The sequence below is a fragment of the Takifugu flavidus genome, unplaced genomic scaffold (assembly GCF_003711565.1).
Source record: "Takifugu flavidus isolate HTHZ2018 unplaced genomic scaffold, ASM371156v2 ctg380, whole genome shotgun sequence".
In the NCBI taxonomy this organism is placed as follows: Eukaryota; Metazoa; Chordata; class Actinopteri; order Tetraodontiformes; family Tetraodontidae; genus Takifugu; species Takifugu flavidus.
In genome coordinates this window covers 5,144-24,964 of record NW_026622001.1, presented here as the reverse complement: position 1 = coordinate 24,964, position 19,821 = coordinate 5,144, and the positions used below count along the sequence as shown (strand labels likewise).

Sequence of the window (19,821 nt, the reverse complement as noted above, 5' to 3'; positions counted from 1 at the left end):
ACCCATTTAAACCAACGAGGCCGGCTGTTTTTACGTTGAACAAATGAAGCAAAATAGTCACGTGTCATTAGTTAAAATGTGTTTTTCTGTCGTTTGAATATGATGTATACAAACAAACAAAAGTTATTTAATGACATGACAGTAATTTCATGATAGTCAGTTAACTTGTGGCTCCTATTATTCCTGCCTTATGTTGGTTTGTCTGGATTGACCTTTGAACTTATATCCAGCCAGTGTTGAACATTTCTGGATGAATTGTTGTTGTTTTTTAATTTATGGACGCTGCAATGGAGATAAAGAATTGAAGGAATGACCACTGGAGGGGGTATTGCTACCTGACATGATCCACTCGCTTGATTTAAACGCCGATGTCCGGCCCCAGAAATCTTTACTTACTCGACCTTCCTGCAGTTCCTCACAGCTGGAATCAGGCGACGTCGTCCCTCCTCTGAGGTGTTGTACTGCTGCAGGTCCAGCTCATCCAGAACCTCCTCTGACATCTGCAGCAGGTAGGCCAGAGCTGAACAGTGGATCTCTGACAGTCTCCTCTCTGATTTCTTCTCTGACTTCAGGAACTCTTGGATCTCCTGATGGACTGACTGATCCTTCATCTCCATCAGACAGTGGAAGATGTTGATGCTTCTGTCTGGGGAGATTTCATCACTGTTCTCCTCCTTCAGGTTGTTGAGGACCTTCTGGATGGTTTTTGGGTGGCTGTTCCTCTGATCCAACAGTCCACCCAAGATCCTCTGATTGGACTCCAGAGAGAGACCATGAAGGAAGCGAACAAACAAGTCCAGGTGGCCATTTTCACTTTTGAGAGATTTCATTAGTGCTCTCCTGAGGAAGTCATCAAGAGATGTGAGTGGATCGTTATTTGTAAACAACCCAGCAAACCAGGAAAAGCGATTTGGTTCGAATATTTTAGGAACTGACTTATAACCACTGTGTCTTTCCTGGTGTAACGGTGGAACATGTAGACGGCAGCCAGAAACTCCTGAACGCTCAGATGAACAAAGCAGTAGACTGATTTCTGGAAGATCACACTCTCTCTCTTGAAGATCTCTGTACAAACTCCTGAGTACACCGACACCTCGGAGACGTCCAGTCCACATCGCTCCAGGTCTTCTGAGTAGAACATGATGTTTCCTTTCTCCAGATGTTCAAACGCCAGCCGACCCAACTTCAGAAGGAGTTTTTTATCAGCCTTAGTCAGTTTCCCTGGTCTCTGCTTTCCTCCATACTTCTGCTTCTTCCTCCTTATCTGAACCATCAGGAAGTGTGAGTAGAGGTCAGTCAGGGTTTTGGGCAGCTCTCCTCTCTGGTCTCTGGTCATCATGTCCTCCAGAACTATAGCAGTGATCCAGCAGAAAACTGGGATCAGACACATGATGTGGAGGCTCCTGGAGGCCTTGATGTGTGAGATGATTCTCTTGGACAGATCTTCATCACTGAACCTCCTCCTGAAGTACTCCTCCTTCTGGGAGTCAGTGAAGCCTCGTACTTCTGTGATCCTGTCAACACACGAGGGAGGAATCTGATAGGCTGCTGCAGGTCTGGAGGTGATCCAGATGAGAGCTGAGGGAAGCAGGTTCCCCTGGATGAGGTTCACCAGGAGCACGCCAACGGACGATACTTGTGTGACATCAGAGATGACCTGATGGTTGTTGAAACCCAGTGAAAATCTGCTTTCATCCAGGCCATCAAAGATGAACAGAAGTTTCCAGACAGTCAGATCTTCTGCTCTGATCTTCTGTAATGTTGGATGGAAAACATGAAGCAGTGAGAGAAGACTGTGCTGCTCATCTCTGATCAAGTTCAGCTCCCTGCATGAGAGCGGAAGCACCAGACTGATGTCTTGGTTCTCCAAACCTTCTGCCCAGTCCAGACTGAACTTCTGCACTGAGAAGGTTTTTCCAACGCCGGCGACACCGTTGGTCAGAACCACTCTGATGTGTCTCTGTTGCTCAGATAAGACTTTGAAGATGTCCTGGCACTTGATTGGAGTGTCCTGGATGTTCTTCTTGGAGGTTCTCTCAAGCTGTCTCACCTCATGTTGTGTGTCCACCTCCTCACTTTGTCCCTCAGTGATGTAGAGCTCAGTGTAGATCTTGTTCAGCAGGGTTCCACTTCCTGCTTCATGAGTTCCTTCAGTCACATGTTCACATCTTCTCTTCAGACTCATCTTATGACCTTCTATCACCTCCTGCAGATCACTTCCTGAACATAAGTAAACCAATGATTTCCATCTATAATAAATCATCAACACAACTACAAATTCATGACATCACAAGTTAAACTTCATATTGAACAGTTTTACTTTGTTTGGGCTTCATTTCAGCATCTCCAGATCTGCTTCCAGATTGTGAACAAGAGGACTCTCCTGGTGGAGCTGACTGGTCCCAGTTTGATAGGATGTGCTCCCCCCTCTCACTATGAAACACTCTCTATTAGTCCTTTTTTATAGGATGAAAGAACCTGATCAAGACTCAATATTGTTCCAGCATTTATGTCTGAATCATCTTTCAGTTTAAACCTGATTCTTGTTTCTAATCAACAATATTCACATTAAGTCTGTAACTATATGACTGTCTGAGGTTTAAGTGTTAAACATCTCCAATAATAAACTCACAACCTGCTGCTGTTAATGTGACTAACAGCTGCCACACAAACACATCATCACGCTTTAGTTTTCTTACATTTTCTCTGAACTTCTGAAGGTTATTATTAACCTTTGGACTGGTCACTCTTCAGGGACACACAGCTGGGCACTGTGGACTCTGCTCTGTCCTCGTCCATCCTGAGGAAACATCAGAAATAGTGATGAGACTGTGATGAAGGTAAATAATCTGTAGAGGTTGGAGTTAAATAATCCCAATTCACTGCATTTTTATCAAACAGGAACATTTCTAATCCATTCTGGATAACAACTGAATCAATAAATCAATGATGTCTCTGTATCATTTTCACATTTTTCAGAGTTTAAGCTGCTTTTTGTAACTGTTCCCTGCAGTGAGAAAAGAACTGGCACCTTTTCCAGCCCCTCATCCTGCAGCACTGAATGTGCTCTAAAGTTCTTTCCAGAGCAAACGTCTCTGCACTTGCAGCAACATGTTGTAGTCATGGATCCGTGAGGAGAACCGGATACAGGAAACGCCCCCACTTTGATCCCAAAACCCAACTGGTGGCCAACGTGGTCCAGCAACGACGGGGACGCTGGTCCATCGGGCCCACAACACTGGTTTTCCACAGGCCAACATGGTGAAAGGACTGTGCACACGTTTCATTTTAAAGAGCTGATGAATTTCATTTTTCACGATAGTGGAGGCTAATACCCACAAAATGATGTTTTGTATGGTTGTGAAATGTTCTAAGGCAGAGTTATGGTTCAGAAAACCTTACTTTAAAGGTGAGCCTTGAGGTCCAATACTGAAGTTTAAAGGTTCCTCTTTGGACCTGTCGCTCTTCATGGACACACAGCTGGGCACTGTGGACTCTGCTCTCTCTTCCTCTTCCATCACACATTCGCTCATTTTTAAATGTGAGTCTAAACGGTTAAGCAGGAACAGTCTGCTGACACAGAAAAGAAGATTAAAGAACATGATTTTCAGCATGAAGACAAGCAGAGGTCTGTCCAATGACGTATTGTCGGCTCATTCACATCAAAATCTATTAAATGATGTCACCCTGTACATCATACAGGCCACATATATATTGGAAAAAAGTTTTGGGACATCTTAAAAGTTTACACCATGTTAAACATAAAATAGTTGTGGAAAAAATGTTTCTCCTGGGTGTTTCAAAAGGTGCGGTGGCATCAGACGGACGCACACAAATACAAATGAAATCATTTTTTATCTGGTTATGGTTTACAAGAAAACCTAAATTCTTTCAAGATGTCAGTTCTCAACATTAAATTCAACAAATAAGATGAGAATGCATTCAAAACTAAACAGAAATACGTCATCACATCATCAAAGTGGGTCAAATGCAGCATCATCTTCTGTCATCTCAGACAGGATTCCAAGAAGAGGATCTTCATTTTCAACAACGCACCTTGACATCTCATCATGGCTCGTCTGTCAGATTACAAGCAGCTTTTTTTGATCAGGCGCATCATGTTTCTCACCAACACATGATGGTGCTGGAAAAACATTCTGTAGCCTGACCTAGAGGTCAAAACTCTGCATGGCGTGCACAGCTACTAGTTGCAGCTGGTGGTTGTGGCGGAGGAGATCCCAAACATATCTAGCAAGCTTGTTTTGGAGCAGAGCTTGTCCACCACCTCTGACCCCACTCATCACAGAAGTCCCACCATATCCATGGCCAGGTGTGTTGGCAGCATTGGAGCCAGCCTCAGGAAAAAGGTGTGTCAATATCTCAGAAGTGATGCATCAAGTTGACACAACCCAACAGAAGTCAAGCAACCCAACATGCTGAATAGAATAGATGACACACAGCAAAGGGCAAAAAACACACCCAATTCTGCTCAGACTAATCTTATCTGACCACATGTACAGGACCAAAAATATCAAAACACCATGGGTTTAGGTTTCGTTTCGTTTTCTTGACTGCTTCATTCAAAACAGAACACATTTCATAAATCCATAATACAAATTCATATTCCACAAAGACCCAGTTGTTAAAACAATAAAATGGAATGCCTTGATCTCTCCCTCTTTCCATACTCTCCTTTTTTAAATAAAGGATTGATTGTCCCCTGGTGGAGGGACAAAGAGAGGAGGCTAAAACTGTCGCGTTTGTGTCCCTCTTTCCGTGGATTTTTCCACTAACTGCAAATAATATTGTCGACTTATTGTGAGTATTAAAATGTGCTTCCTCAACCTCTAAAATGTTGGCTCAGGGTTAGCGGAAAACGCAGTTAGAGGAAACACGCTACAAAGTTTGATCATCCGTCACAACATTCCCGTCGACCAGCCGCAATGTGCGTCCGAAACACGCGCACGCTCATTGCGAACACGCAGCTTATTAAGCCGCATCTCGCAGCGGAACATTGATTCGAGACGACAGCAGTGAAAGAACCAAATGCTACCTGAATATTAGAGGTTTTCCATCAGGGCTCGGTCACTCAGGATGGAGCCCGAAGTTTCACTTTCGCTTCTTCTTCCTCACACGTCACGTGTTTGTGGTTGGATCGCGTCATATCCAGCACAGGCGCCTCTCTTCAGAACAATTTGGTCCACGTTTAACTGAAATACTGGGAAACAACTGGAGTTCGTCTGACAGATGTTCGTTTTTGGTGCGGAATCAAACTGTGTCAACGTTTTGATCTATAGGATCCCCTCTGGTTCAAAGTGCCCCTATAGGATATTGACAGTACTGACCTTTTGGGGGCTGCACACACCTCTTAATTGTGGCTGCACCAACGGAGCTGATCCAGTTGTCATCAGCTGGCCAGTCTGACTCCAGCTCATTAGGGGAAATTTGCTTATCTGGAGGAGAAGCTTTCAAAACTTGACGGGCTGGGGGGGAAATGACTGTAATTTTGGAATCAGCGTGCCAATTTGATTTTTAATCAGAATAATTTAGAATAATTTCAACAGGATATTTTCAAATTGTTCCCCAGTGTAACTTCACCTGAAATTGTGGACTCCAGAATATCACCATTAAATCCATTAAATGTTCAAATAAGAACACAAGATCAACTGCTGAACCAGTGCAATTTATTTTTTTAACGTGTTAATCTCCACAAAGAAAGAAAAACCACAAACAACAAGTTTATAGTGGTCCAGTAATGCGCTATAGTCATACACCAGTACAGTTAACAATAACTCATGTTTTCCACCTGCTTTTCCATCTTCAGTGGGAATAATCCAGGGCGTTCTGGGCTTGAACAAAGGTATTAAAAGCTGGCTGAATGTCTGAGGTGACTGAAGGACACACTTGGGCTTTTCTCAATAGAGAAGGGGCACGGCACAGTGCAGCAGGTTCTCATCTTTAAATTTACAGTATTCATGGGAGATTTATTTGGTCATTTTGCTTCTTTTTATTTCCTATTTCCCACATTTATTCATAGTTTTTATTAGATTGCAATAAATCCTATAACATTTAACAGATTGACTAAAGTCAAATGACCTGCGGTTCCCACCGATAGCCGTCATTCTGATGGGTTTTTGCTGGCTGCAGCTGAAATATTCCAATGCTCCATGTCACAGAGACACTAAATACTAAACCCTAAAGATTCTGAAGGCATGATGTAAAATAGTAACGTATAATACAGACATTTAAAGAGACAATTAAGAGAATGTTTTCATGCTTCTAAGAGTGGCCGAGGAGCCATTTAGAACTTTATAAAGATGCATTGTGTGATACCAGGAACTAATTTAACTTCAAGGCGAAGCTGCTTCTGCTTTGTCGACCATCGACTGATCTCCTGAAAGTCCACCAGCGCTTTTTAAAACTGAATTTTTCATCTATGGAGGGAGTAGACGGCAGATGTTTCCACAGATGCTCTTCACCAGTGGTCAGTGAGTGATGCAGCAGATGAGCGGGAGTTGACTGGCTCCAACCAGCTACTGTCTCAATGTCTTCAGCCCATAGTGTGGATTCTCTACGAGATCAGACAGGAGCTTCACTCCTGAACCCTGCAGCTGGTTCTGACTCAGGTCCAGTTTTCTGAGATGGGAGGGATTGGACCTCAGCGCCGAGGCCAGAGAGTCACAGCTGATCTCTGATAAGCTGCAGCGCATTAATCTAAATAAAGAAGGGAAACTTTTATAAGGTTATAAGTGAAACCAGTATTAATCTGAAAGGTTAATCAAAGGCATGATCTGTAAATATTTAATTTAGTTACAGGTTAAAAAATGATAGTAATATGTAATTACCACAATTCCAACCTCTCAGGTTTGCACTGTTCCAAGGAGAATATATATTGTTCTGGCCCTCACTCTTCCCAGGTTCTCCCACCTCTTTCCCTCCCATCTCATCATGGAGATCCATCTCACCTGTGGCTCATCTTTAAAGGCACAACCTGTCTTAGATGACTTCCTGTCTCCCTCACCATCTCCCTCCTCGTTGGCTGGTGTCTACCAGGCACCCTCACCTAGTTTTGTCTAATTTTGGTTACCATCTGTCGGCTTTTTCATTGTCCTTAAATCAATTTATCATGAATAAGTGGTCCCCGTGTGGCCCTCCCTCCTGAAGGAACTGGGCACAACACACACACTCAGAAAGTGTGAGGACCCTCGGATGGAATAATGGACATTTTTGAGAATGGTGTTTACCTCAGAGTTTCCAGTCGGCAGTTTGGAAAGTGGAGAAACCACAGAGCAGCTTCACTCCTGAATCCTGCAGCTGGTTCTGACTCAGGTCCAGTTCTCTGAGATGGGAGGGATTGGACCTCAGCGCCGAGGCCAGAGAGCCACAGCTGATCTCTGATAACTGCAGTAAATCAACTGAAAAATGCAGGATGAGGTTATACGGTGCAGGTCTGCATGTTATCTGCGTCAGTACTAAACCTACGTTAGTTCTTAGTTGGGTCAGACCTGAATTCACGATATTACAAGGAATTTTTTTAATGTGGTGCATCACAGCAGTGTTGAGAACAGCCTCACTTCACCATCTTAGCAGCTGGTATAGGTAGAAAATGAAGACTGACCTGAGCCTCTCCAGTTTACAGTTTGGACTCTCCAGTCCAGAACAGAGCCGCTTCACTCCTGAATCCTGCAACGTGTTGAGCTCAGGTCCAGAACCCTCAGATGGGAGAGGTTGGACTTCAGAGCTGAGGCCACAGAATCACAGCTGGTCTCTGATAAACTGCAGCCACTTAGTCTAAAATAACAATTATTTTGAGAGAAGACAAATAAAAATCAACATGTACCAGAGCAAAACACAGCTTACAAGCAACAAACCTCTGGTCCTGCACCGGCTTATCTGCCGTATGTTCCTATTTTGGGTTCTTTCAGGGCGGTTGGACAAGATCTCCACCGTATGTAAAGTGTGTGTAGGTCAAAATACCTTCCAAGTTTGTGAGACCACATTTCTCAATAGCACTCAACTCTTGTCAGGAGTTGGGACAAAGCGACCCACTCCTGATAGCTTGTGGGCGATGCTGCAGCGACCCTGCAATCCCTACACTCTCTGGTGAAACCAAATCAAAGGTTTTAGACACTGCTGGATGCTGGAAGGGTGGCTATAGTCTGGACGCATCGTTCCCCTGACTGCACATTTCTCCAACAATGATTGGCAGCTGGTGTCACTTGTTCTCCAGATGAGAGAAGGAAAGAGAGCCCCCCCACAGTGTGTTTGATTGCCCCACTGCAAGCTCAATGCTGCCAGAAAACATTGCAGGATCAATTCCCCTCAGGGCATCAACAAGGACCTCAGGAAAAGGTGCAGCTGCCACCTACTAGAGACAAGCACACTGAGCTGAGATTCAAAGCCCTCTCCTCCCAAGAGAAGAGCTTGTTTGTTGGAGGCTCTTCTGGGCGATACCTGGTGCCACAGCTCCAGCTCAGCCCGTCTCTGGAGCTGAGGTGGAGCTTAGCAAGTTTCATGGTTCTCCACCACTTCCTCTCGCTGAGGACCTTCTCAGCTGGTGGTTTCTCTGCTCCACCTTCCAAGTTGAGCAGGTGATACTTCTGCATTCCTGCCACCAGTGTCTCTGCAGAAAGAGTCTTCTCTACTGTTTTATATTAGATTGTATAAAATTAGGATTTTTGGTTGATGTCTTAGATGTTGTTGACTAAGAGCAGGTTTTTCTTTAATAACATAGAAAGATTCGATGAGAAGAGCAAATGTATTTTTATGAGCTACTTCCACTACTATTATATACACATACTTCCATATTGTCTTAGATTGCAAGCTGCATTTATTGCATCGTTCATAGAAAGTCATATTTGTGAGGAGAAAAACTCCAATAAGGTCATTTTCTTTAATGACCATTACAACAGAAGGAGGCGATGAACAAACAGATTTATGTAAAAATGTGTGAAACTTATGGATGGAAACCTTTTTAAAATGGTTGCATTGTGTAGAATCGGTGTAGAATCAACTTGTTGACTTCTGATTTGGACTCCAATGGAAGTGAGGTGCAACAATTGTGGATGCTGAAAGCTTCAGATCTTCATGAAGGTTTCTGTGGTTGGACTGACCTGCTGCCCCTTTAAGAGGGAGGCAGGTTTGGGCTTCTGGCTGGAATGAAGCCACCTAAGATGAGAATGACTGCAGGCTTTCGGTACCAAGGTTTAACAGGGTGCTCACTTCACACTTGGGCTTTTCTCTCTTTTTTGGGATGGCTTTTCTCAGTAGAGAAGGGGCATGGCACACTGCAGCAGCTTTCTTTTGGGTTTTCTAGTTTTCCTTCTGATCTTTAAAAGACAGGACGAACCATTTTTGATTGGTCTGAATGTTTGGGCGGTTTTGTGGCCAGCCTAAAATAAAACAAGACAAATCTACAACTGATACTTCCTTTCTAGTCATTGATGACCATCCTCACATGGGACAGATTTCCACAACCAATTTAATACTGCAAATCTGTCCTGTGTGGTCTTTTTTCTGAGAACTGTAACACTACGTTTATAACAAAGATCAAACATGGAAACAGTTATTGTCTAACTAGTTACACCTGGGAAAGTACTGGATCATCTCTGACTGACCTGAGAGTCTCCAGCTCACAGAGAGGATCCTGGAAAACCACAGAGCAGCTTCACTCCTGGATCCTTCAGCTGGTTCTGACTCAGCTCCAGAACCCTCAGATGGGAGGGATTGGACCTCAGCGCCGAGGCCAGAGAGCCACAGCTGATCTCTGATAAACTGCAGCACCACAGCCTGGAAAAGGAATAAATGGGGCAAATAAAACACATTTCTAAATCTGAAAATGAAGAGAAAAGCAGAAAATGTAAAGAATTTAGAAAAGACCAACAGAGGCCTCCTGACCTGAGCGTCTCCAGTCTGCAGTTTGGATGCATCATTGCAGAAGACAGTAACTTTACGTCGGCATCTGTCAGGTTTTGGTTCCAGCTTAAGCTCAGCTCCCGTAGATGAGAAGGGTTTGACGTCATTGCTGAGGCCACAACTTCCCAATGACTCGTTGAAAGAAACTACCAGACAGTCTGTTGTGTATGAAACAAAAATAGTGAGTCAAACTTTGGGATTTCTCATCAACTTATCTGAGAATCTACCTCAACACAAATGTAGCTCATTTCCTGGAAAAGCTAAATTCAACACCGTAGAGCAACAGTTTGAACGACCATCAGATCTGAAATGCAACTGAATTATTCTCAACATTTGTCTTATTTTAGAACAGCTCATAATTACTCAATATTTAAAATGATTATAGCAAATGGTTTAAAGAAACGTGCATCTTTTTATCTGTCTATCGGCTCTTTGGATTTTTGCATTTCATCCAATTTGTACGATGGTGCGTCAAGTCTTAATTCAGCGATCCGATCGATGACATCAGAGTCTCTGGTTGCATCGATTGCCCTCAGCTTCTGTTATATCTGCCTGTTTCCCTTCAAATCATTTTCACTGCACCTTTTGTTGCTAGTGATGAAGTTGCCACCTAACGGGTGTGGAAAGGCTCAAACAACTTTGTGGGTCACATAAAGGCTCCAAACGGAACCGCCACAAAGACCTAAAACACCCATTTAAACCAACGAGGCCGGCTGTTTTTACGTTGAACAATGAAGCAAAATAGTCACGTGTCATGAGTTAAATGTGTTTTTCTGTCGTTTGAATACGATGTATTGGAAAACTCTAAATTGCCCGTAGGTGTGAGTGTGAGAGTAATGGTTGTGTGTCTGTATGTGTTAGCCTGCGATTACTGGCACCAATCCAGGGTGTACTGCTAATTGAGCTGGGATGCTCCATACATCAGTGGAGGACAAGTACAATGAGTGAGTGAGAGTGTATACAACACACAAAAGTTATTTAATGACATGACAGTAATTATGATAGTCAGTTAACTTGTGGCTCCTATTATTCCTGCCTTATGTTGGTTTGTCTGGATTGACCTTTGAACTTATATGTGTTGAACATTTCTGGATGAATTGTTGTGTTTTTTAATTTATGGACGCTGCAATGGAGATAAAGAATTGAAGGAATGACCACTGGAGGGGGTATTGCTACCTGACATGATCCACTCGCTTGATTTAAACGCCGATGTCCGGCCCCAGAAATCTTTACTTACACGACCTTCCTGCAGTTCCTCACAGCTGGAATCAGGCGACGTCGTCCCTCCTCTGAGGTGTTGTACTGCAGCAGGTTCAGCTCATCCAGAACCTCCTCTGACATCTGCAGCAGGTAGGCCAGAGCTGAACAGTGGATCTTGACAGTTCCCCTCTTGATATCTCCCCTGACTTCAGGAACTCTTGGATCTCCTGATGGACTGACTGATCCTTCATCTCCATCAGACAGTGGAAGATGTTGATGCTTCTGTCTGGGGGATTTTATCACTGTTCACCTTCTTCAGGTTGTTGGACCTTCTGGATGGTTTCTGGGTGGCTGTTCCTCTGATCCAACAGTCCACCCAAGATCCTCTGATTGGACTCCAGAGAGAGACCATGAAGGAAGCGAACAAACAAGTCCAGGTGGCCATTTTCACTTTTGAGAGATTTCATTAGTGCTCTCCTGAGGAAGTCATCAAGAGATGTGACTGGATTGTTTTTTGCAAACAACCCAGCAAACCCGGAAAAGCGGTTTGGTTTGAATATTTTAGGAACTGATTTATAACCGCTGTGTCTTTCCTGGTGTAACGGTGGAACATGTAGACGGCAGCCAGAAACTCCTGAATGCTCAGATGAACAAAGCAGTAGACTGATTTCTGGAAGATCACACTCTCTCTCTTGAAGATCTCTGTAAAAACTCCTGAGTACACCGAACACCTCGGAGACGTCCAGTCCACATCGCTCCAGGTCTTCTGAGTAGAACATGATGTTTCCTTTCTCCAGATGTTCAAACGCCAGCCGACCCAACTTCAGAAGGAGTTCTTTATCAGCCTCAGTCAGTTCCTCTGGTCTCTGCTTTCCTCCATACTTCTGCTTCTTCCTCTTTATCTGAACCCTCAGGAAGTGTGAGTAGAGGTCAGTCAGGGTTTTGGGCAGCTCTCCTCTCTGGTCTCTGGTCATCATGTCCTCCAGAACCATAGCAGTGATCCAGCAGAAAACTGGGATCAGACACATGATGTGGAGGCTCCTGGAGGCCTTGATGTGTGAGATGATTCTCTTGGACAGATCTTCATCACTGAACCTCCTCCTGAAGTACTCCTCCTTCTGGGAGTCAGTGAAGCCTCGTACTTCTGTGATCCTGTCAACACACGAGGGAGGAATCTGATGGCTGCTGCAGGTCTGGAGGTGATCCAGATGAGAGCTGAGGGAAGCAGGTTCCCCTGGATGAGGTTCACCAGGAGCACGCCAACGGACGATACTTGTGTGACATCAGAGATGACCTGATGCTTGTTGAAACCCAGTGAAAATCTGCTTTCATCCAGGCCATCAAAGATGAACAGAAGTTTCCAGACAGTCAGATCTTCTGCTCTGATCTTCTGTAATGTTGGATGGAAAACATGAAGCAGTGAGAGAAGACTGTGCTGCTCATCTCTGATCAAGTTCAGCTCCCTGCATGAGAGCGGAAGCACCAGACTGATGTCTTGGTTCTCCAAACCTTCTGCCCAGTCCAGACTGAACTTCTGCACTGAGAAGGTTTTTCCAACGCCGGCGACACCGTTGGTCAGAACCACTCTGATGTGTCTCTGTTGCTCAGATAAGACTTGAAGATGTCCTGGCACTTGATTGGAGTGTCCTGGATGTTCTTCTTGGAGGTTCTCTCAAGCTGTCTCACCTCATGTTGTGTGTCCACCTCCTCACTTTGTCCCTCAGTGATGTAGAGCTCAGTGTAGATCTTGTTCAGCAGGGTTCCACTTCCTGCTTCATTAGTTCCTTCAGTCACATGTTCACATCTTCTCTTCAGACTGATCTTATGACCTTCTATCACCTCCTGCAGTTCACCACCCTCTAAAACAAACAATCTTTTAAATCCTTTTACAATTGTCATCTACAGCAGTAACACAGATGTCCTCAACTGGAAAATATTCTGTCATGTTTGAATGATAGAAGCAACAGTCGGGTAATGACCCGTCTCACTGTCAGTTTGAAATGTTATGTCTTCTTATACCTATTCTTTTATTTCATTGGGTTTCAATGTAATTTAGTCTATAACAACCATTTCCATGTCTTCCAAGAGTTTGCTTGGACTAAACAGCTGGTAAAAGCTGGATGATATTTAGAAAAACACATCAAACCTTCTCCAAACACATCATACTCAGCAGACCCATTGTCCTGTAAAGGTCACCTGCCTTCAGCTCTTTAACACTTTCCAGAACTAAATGACTAAATGTTGCTAAATACTGTCTAAGCATTTAGGAAGGTCTTCAGAGGGTCCAGGGGTTCCAGTGGAACCAAACAAGAGCTCTCTGGATCTTCTCTTGCACATTGTAAATACACAAGTTGTTCCTTTATTCCGACCCAAAGTATCTTATAAATACAAATGTACGAGCTTACGTGAGACGCTGTTGTTCAGGTCGGCGGTCTGCAGTTCAGTTCTCCGTTTGTTTTTCACCTTTGGGACAGGAGGAATCTCCAATGGAAGCAGACCGTTTCTGACACCTGTCAAAAATGGGAATAGTGGTTATACATGTCTACTGGGCGTTAGCAACGCCTAAGAAAGGCTGCGTTCACTTCTACTTTCAGTTTGCTCTGACAGTTGAAGATTGAATGAACACTGAGCAAAAAATATAAAGTTATTTACGTTCTAACAAGCTCGTTTAGTTGGAGAAAAGTGTATTTGATCTAAGTGTTTAGTGGCTTTTCTTCATTGTGAATTTATGTTAAAAATAAAAGTGCCAAATCAGGAATATAAACTCATAGAATAGAACAAAAGTTCTCCATTTATGCTCCAAATACAGTAGTCTGGTCTCTGAAACTGATCATTAAATAGCACAGAGGTCACGCGTATTCAAAAGCTTATTTCAACCATTTAGAAATGACTGATATTGTTGTCTATGGGTTTATTAGAACCAGGAGCTATAAATAGACTTTTTAATGAATTTTCATGACATGTGGTGGAACAGTGTGGCAGAACAAGCTGCACAGACCTGCCATGTCTTACCCATCCGTATCTAAATGGAGAGCTGGAGCACTCTGCAATGATGGATATTGTTGGGAAACTTTAAAATATATGCCTAGGAATTTTAGTGAGATGATATTAACCCATGTAGGAGAAATGACCAGTTAAAAACACAAGCAATTTTCAGTTTTAAAAGATTTACCACACTAAAATTAACATGGGAGTTAATGGGAGCGAACACCTGACATGTTGGTGCACCGTTTCATTTTAAGGACCTGATGAATTTCATTTTTCACGATAGTAGAGGCTAATACCCACAAAATGATGTTTTGTATGGTTGTGAAATGTTCTAAGGCAGAGTTATGTGGTTCAGAAAACCTTACTTTAAAGGTGAGCCTCGAGGTCTGATACCAAAGTTTAAAGGGTGCCACACAAACACATCATCACACTTTAGTTTTCTTACATTTTCTCTGAACTTCTGAAGTTTATTAGTCCACCTTTGGACTGGTCACTCTTCAGGGACACCCAGCTGGGCACTGTGGACTCTGCTCTGTCCTCGTCCATCCTGAGGAAACATCAGAAATAGTGATGAGACTGTGATGAAGGTAAATAATCTGTAGAGGTTGTAGTTAAATAATCCCAATTCACTGCATTTTTATCAAACAGGAACATTTCTAATCCATTCTGAATAACAACTGAATCAATAAATCAATGATGTCTCTGTATAATTTTCATGTTTTCAGAGTTTAAGCTGCTTTTTTTAACTGTTCCCTGCAGTGAGAAAAGAACTGGGCGCATCATGTTTCTCACGAACACATGATGGTGCTGGAAAAAACATTTGTAGCCTGACCTAGAGGTCAAAACTCTGCATGGCGTGCACAGCTACTAGTTGCAGCTGGTGGTTGTGGCGGAGGAGATCCCAAACATATCTAGCAAGCTTGTTTTGGAGCAGAGCTTGTCCACCACCTCTGACCCCACTCATCACAGAAGTCCCACCATATCCATGGCCAGGTGTGTTGGCAGCATTGGAGCCAGCCTCAGGAAAAAGGTGTGTCAATATCTCAGAAGTGATGCATCAGGTTGCCACAACCCAACAGAAGTCAAGCAACCCAACATGCTGAATAGAATAGAGACACACAGCAAAGGGCAAAAAACACCCAATTCTGCTCAGACTAATCTAATCTGACCTGACATGTACAGGACCAAAAATATGAAAACACCATGGGTTTAGTTTAGTTTCGTTTTCTTGACTGCTTCATTCAAAACAGAACACATTTCATAAATCCATAATAACAAATTCATATTCCACAAAGAACCAGTTGTTAAAACAATCAAATGGAATGCCTTGATCTCTCTCTCTTTACATACTCTCCTTTTTTTAATAAAGGATTGATTGTCCCCCTGGTGGAGGGACAAAGAGAGGAGGCTAAAACTGTCGCGTTTGTGTCCCTCTTCCGTGGATTTTTCCACTAACTGCAATAATGTGTCGACTTATTGTGAGTATTAAAATGTGCTTCCTCAACCTCTAAAATGTTGGCTCAGGGTTAGCGGAAAACGCAGTGAGAGGAAACACGGTACAAAGTTTGATCATCCGTCACAACATTCCCGTCGACCAGCCGCAATGTGCGTCCGAAACACGCGCACGCTCATTGCGCACACGCAGGTTATTAAGCCGCATCTCGCAGCGGAACATTGATTCGAGACGACAGCAGTGAAAGAACCAAATGCTACCTGAATATTAGAGGTTTTCCATCAGGGCTCGGTCACTCAGGATGGAGCCCGCGAAGTTGAGAACTTTCACTTCTTCTTCCTCTACACGTCCCGTGTTTGTGGTTGGATCGCGTCATATCCAGCACAGGCGCTCTCTTCAGACAATTTGGTCCACGTTTTAACTGAAATACTGGGAAACAACTGGAGTTCGTCTGACAGATGTTCGTTTTTGGGTGGCGGAATCAAACTGGGTCAACTTTTTGATCTATAGGATCCCCTCTGGTTCAAAGTGTCCCTATAGGAATTGACAGTACTGACCTTTTGGGGCTGCACACACCTCTTAATGGTGACGGCACCAACGGAGCTGATCCAGTTGTCAACAGCTGGCCAGTCTGACTCCAGCTCATTAGGGGAAATTTGCTGATCTGGAGGAGAAGCTTTCAAAACTTGATGGGCTGGGGGGAAAATGACTGTAATTTTGGAATCAGCGTGCCAATTTAGGGGAAGGGGGAGGACAGGTAGGAGGAGAGACAAGGCAGACATCATTCAGTTCACTTTAAAAACCCACTACATTATATATTTTGAATAGCTGGTGCTGGTAATCGGAAGGATAAAAACTATTCTGTAAAAATGTATGTTTAGCTTTGTGAAATTGTGTCGTACAGGTCAAATAAGAACACAAGATCAACTGCTGAACCAGTGCATTTATTTTTAACGTGTTAATCTCCACAAGAAAGAAAAAAACCACAAACACAAGTTTATAGTGGTCCAGTAATGCGCTATAGTCATACACCTTACAGTTAACAATAACTCATGTTTTCCACCTGCTTTTCCATCTTCAGTGGGAATAATCCAGGGCGTTTCTGGGCTTGAACAAAGGTATTAAAAGCTGGCTGAATGTCTGAGGTGACTGAAGGACACACTTGGGCTTTTCTCAATAGAGAAGGGGCACGGCACAGTGCAGCAGGTTCTCATCTTTAATTTACAGTATTCATGGGAGATTTATTTGGTCATTTTGCTTCTTTTTATTTCCTATTCCCACATATTCATAGTTTTTATTAGATTGCAATAAATCCTATAACATTTAACATAAAAGTCATATGGTTTGATAGCCGTCTTGTGATGGTTTTTTTGCTGGCTGCAGCTGAAATATTCCAATGCTCCATGTCACAGACAGTAAATACTAAACCTTAAAGATTCTGAAGGCATGATGTAAAATAGTAACGTATAATACAGACATTTGAAGAGACAATTAAGAGAATGTTTTCATGCTTCTAAGAGTGGTCGAGGAGCCATTTAGAGCTTTAAAAGATGCATTGTGTGATACCAGGAACTAATTTAACTTCAAGGCGAAGCTGCTTCTGCTTTTGTCGACCATCAACTGATCTCCTGAAAGTCCACAGCGCGCTTTTAAAAACTGAATTTCTCATCTATGGAGGGAGTAGACGGCAGATGTTTCCACAGATGCTCTTCACCAGTGGTCAGTGAGTGATGCAGCAGATGAGGCGGGAGTTGACTGGCTTCAACCAGCTACTGTCTCAATGTCTCCAGCCCATAGTGTGGATTCTCTAGGAGATCAGACAGCAGCTTCACTCCTGAATCCTGCAGATTGTTGAACCTGAGGTCCAGTTCTCTGAGATGGGAGGATTGGACCTCAGCGCCGAGGCCAGAGAGCCACAGCTCATCTCTGATAAGCTGCAGTCAATCAATCTGAAAAATGCAGGATGAGGTTAACGGTGCAGGTCTGCATGTTATCTGCGTCAGTACTAAACCTACTTTAGCCTCGCGCTTCACTCCATTAGGCGCTTCACGTAAGTACAAATCTTCTACACTCGCTCTGCTCGTTTCAATGACTTTCACAGCTGCTAAATGAACTAATTCAAGCTAAAGCTTCACAATCACATCATTCCGTGTCTCAGTGTAAAGAATTGACCGCTTCTGTGTTGTTTCCATTACATCGCTCTCGTGGTCCACGTTGCTAATATCTGGTCATTCTGCCGTGATTGATATTATTATTTTATTTTAACATTTTTACCATTGTGCTGGTTAAGTTGTTAATTGCGGAGGCAAAGTAACCTAAACCATTGTCGGCATTAAGATCTGCATGGGACTCCAAATGGCTAATGCTAATAATCGGTATTGGCATGTGGCGGCTAATATTGGCTCATTCGAAAATCGATCCCATTTCTGTAATTCATCTGTCGATATCTCTGCATATGCTTCCATTTAGGTGATTGGTTTATGCACACTTTGAGTGCTGACAAGTTTGTGAATGCCGTTAAAATGCGCTTCTCTGCAGATACAAAATGATTTCAGAGATTTTGCAGCTCTTGTTGGTAAGTATACTGGAATAAAGGCCAGTAAAATGTGGGACCTGTTACTGTTTGAACATTCATTCTATGCTGACACATTTGCTTTGTGCAGATTTGCAGCTCCTGTTGACGTGGCTGGTCAGCGGCTGGAGCAGGGTTGGTATCTCTGTAGCTTTATTCATGGTTCAACACATTGTCCGAGGTCCAGCTGTCTCCAATCACTGATTGGTGGTGGTGTCCAGGGGTTTGTCATCGGCTTCTCTCCGGGCCTGAGTGCTGATGCCACCCTGCAGAACCTGCTCCGACAGGACGACCATCGTGTCTCAGCACGGATGGGTGAGAAGATTTTACATTGCTGTTTTAAAGCACTTCTTGTCTTTTGTCTTCATACACACAATTCTATTGCACCTTTCTGATCTTTGACCTTTTGTAATTTCAGGGATCCCCTACTTCTCTGTTGCGGAGCACTTTCCTCTGCACCCCCGAGAAATTTGGGCCAGAGACGTATGTATCAAAAATTCCGATCCTGACACACCTGCTGTCGATTGCTGCAACCAGGTGCCAGGTTTGTAGGTTTGATTGGCATCGTAGATCAGGTCCCAATTCCAGCACTTGTATGCTATTTGTAAATAAGCTATCAGTATATAGATCCCAGGATTGGACGGCTCCATCTTGCCGTTATTACAAGGACACGGATAATGCTTCAGTTGTGTGTTTGAGGTTTTCATGTTGACTAAATGGTTTCCCTCCATGGTGATTGTCTCTTTACAGTAAGTGCTGGTGATGTTCTACACAGCAGGAAGTCTGGGTTTGTTGTGCAGGAGATTATAGGTGAAGGAGCATTTGGGGAAGTAGCCAGGTGCCAAAACATAAATACAAAAGAGACTGTGGCGATCGAGTTCATCAAGGAATTCAAAAGTGGCCAAAGAGAAGTAAGGAAAAATAATTTACCCCTGGAAATCGTTCTTTCTGAAAATGGCAATAACCACTTCCTTGAAAACAATTGCTCTCTAGGCCAATGTTATGCAGAGGTGTACTTATAACAATTAAATAGACAAATGATACTAATTATAGTCACGGCGGAGGGGGGGGGGGGGGTGCAAAACGTTTTCTTCTTCCTGGGGGGGCGTAACAGAAAATAATTGAGAAGCACTGCTTTACAGTAATGTATAAAGCTAACTTGACAGTTTGACAGCTGGTGTGACACTGTCTAATGTCCTTAATTACTGTAAGTTAGCTGTTACATACAAATTAAAGTTGTACTTCATGCTCTGTTATAAGATTGCTACATTTTCAGAGGTTTTTACACAATGGGGAAGGAGACAGAATATTTGAGGAATAATTGTGTGTTGTTGATGTCACATTACAGATAGTATTAATTTTTTCATAGTTATTGCTCTGGTCGATGAAATGAAGAGGAAACAAAAGAACGTGACAGTCATCCAGCAGAAGATGGCGCTGACCTTTTCCCTCAGGCGGAGAGAGGTGGTGGAGTGTCAACCTATGGTATCTGAGGTCCAGGAGAGATGGCCTGCACTGTTTTCCTCTGAGGAGGTGAGGCTGTCCTAGGCACAAGTTATGATACTAGATTGACTATAATTGAAGAAGTGCAGTATTTGCTGTATTGGCAAACTTTATTCTACCTTGCGCTACCACTCCACTCAAGGCCCCTCCAACACACTGCACCCCCCACACCCCACTCCAAAAATGTGCA

At 43.4% G+C, this 19,821-nt stretch overlaps 1 protein-coding gene and 1 long non-coding RNA gene across 5 annotated transcripts; both read right to left on the bottom strand.

The window, feature by feature from the left end:
• Nucleotides 1-745: 745 nt before the first annotated feature.
• LOC130520432 (protein NLRC3-like) lies at nt 746-15,867 on the bottom strand. 4 transcript variants are annotated; one of them, XM_057024151.1, is made up of 5 exons: nt 14,549-14,652; nt 3,403-3,570; nt 2,700-2,800; nt 2,321-2,433; nt 746-2,220 (listed from the first exon to the last, which is right to left on the bottom strand). In XM_057024151.1, the coding sequence occupies exons 4-5, from the start codon at nt 2,334-2,336 to the stop codon at nt 830-832; spliced, it is 1,407 nt and encodes a 468-aa protein (XP_056880131.1). In that variant the 5' UTR covers nt 2,337-2,433; nt 2,700-2,800; nt 3,403-3,570; nt 14,549-14,652; the 3' UTR covers nt 746-829. The 4 variants fall into 4 exon arrangements, with proteins under 4 accessions (XP_056880131.1, XP_056880132.1, XP_056880130.1 ...); XM_057024152.1 differs by lacking the exon at nt 14,549-14,652 and adding an exon at nt 5,366-5,443; XM_057024150.1 differs by lacking the exon at nt 14,549-14,652 and adding an exon at nt 5,054-5,110.
• LOC130520433 (uncharacterized) lies at nt 5,726-7,360 on the bottom strand. Its single transcript, XR_008948837.1, has 2 exons — nt 7,245-7,360; nt 5,726-6,714 (listed from the first exon to the last, which is right to left on the bottom strand). It is a non-coding gene; the product is annotated as an uncharacterized LOC130520433 (long non-coding RNA).
• Nucleotides 15,868-19,821: the final 3,954 nt, after the last annotated feature.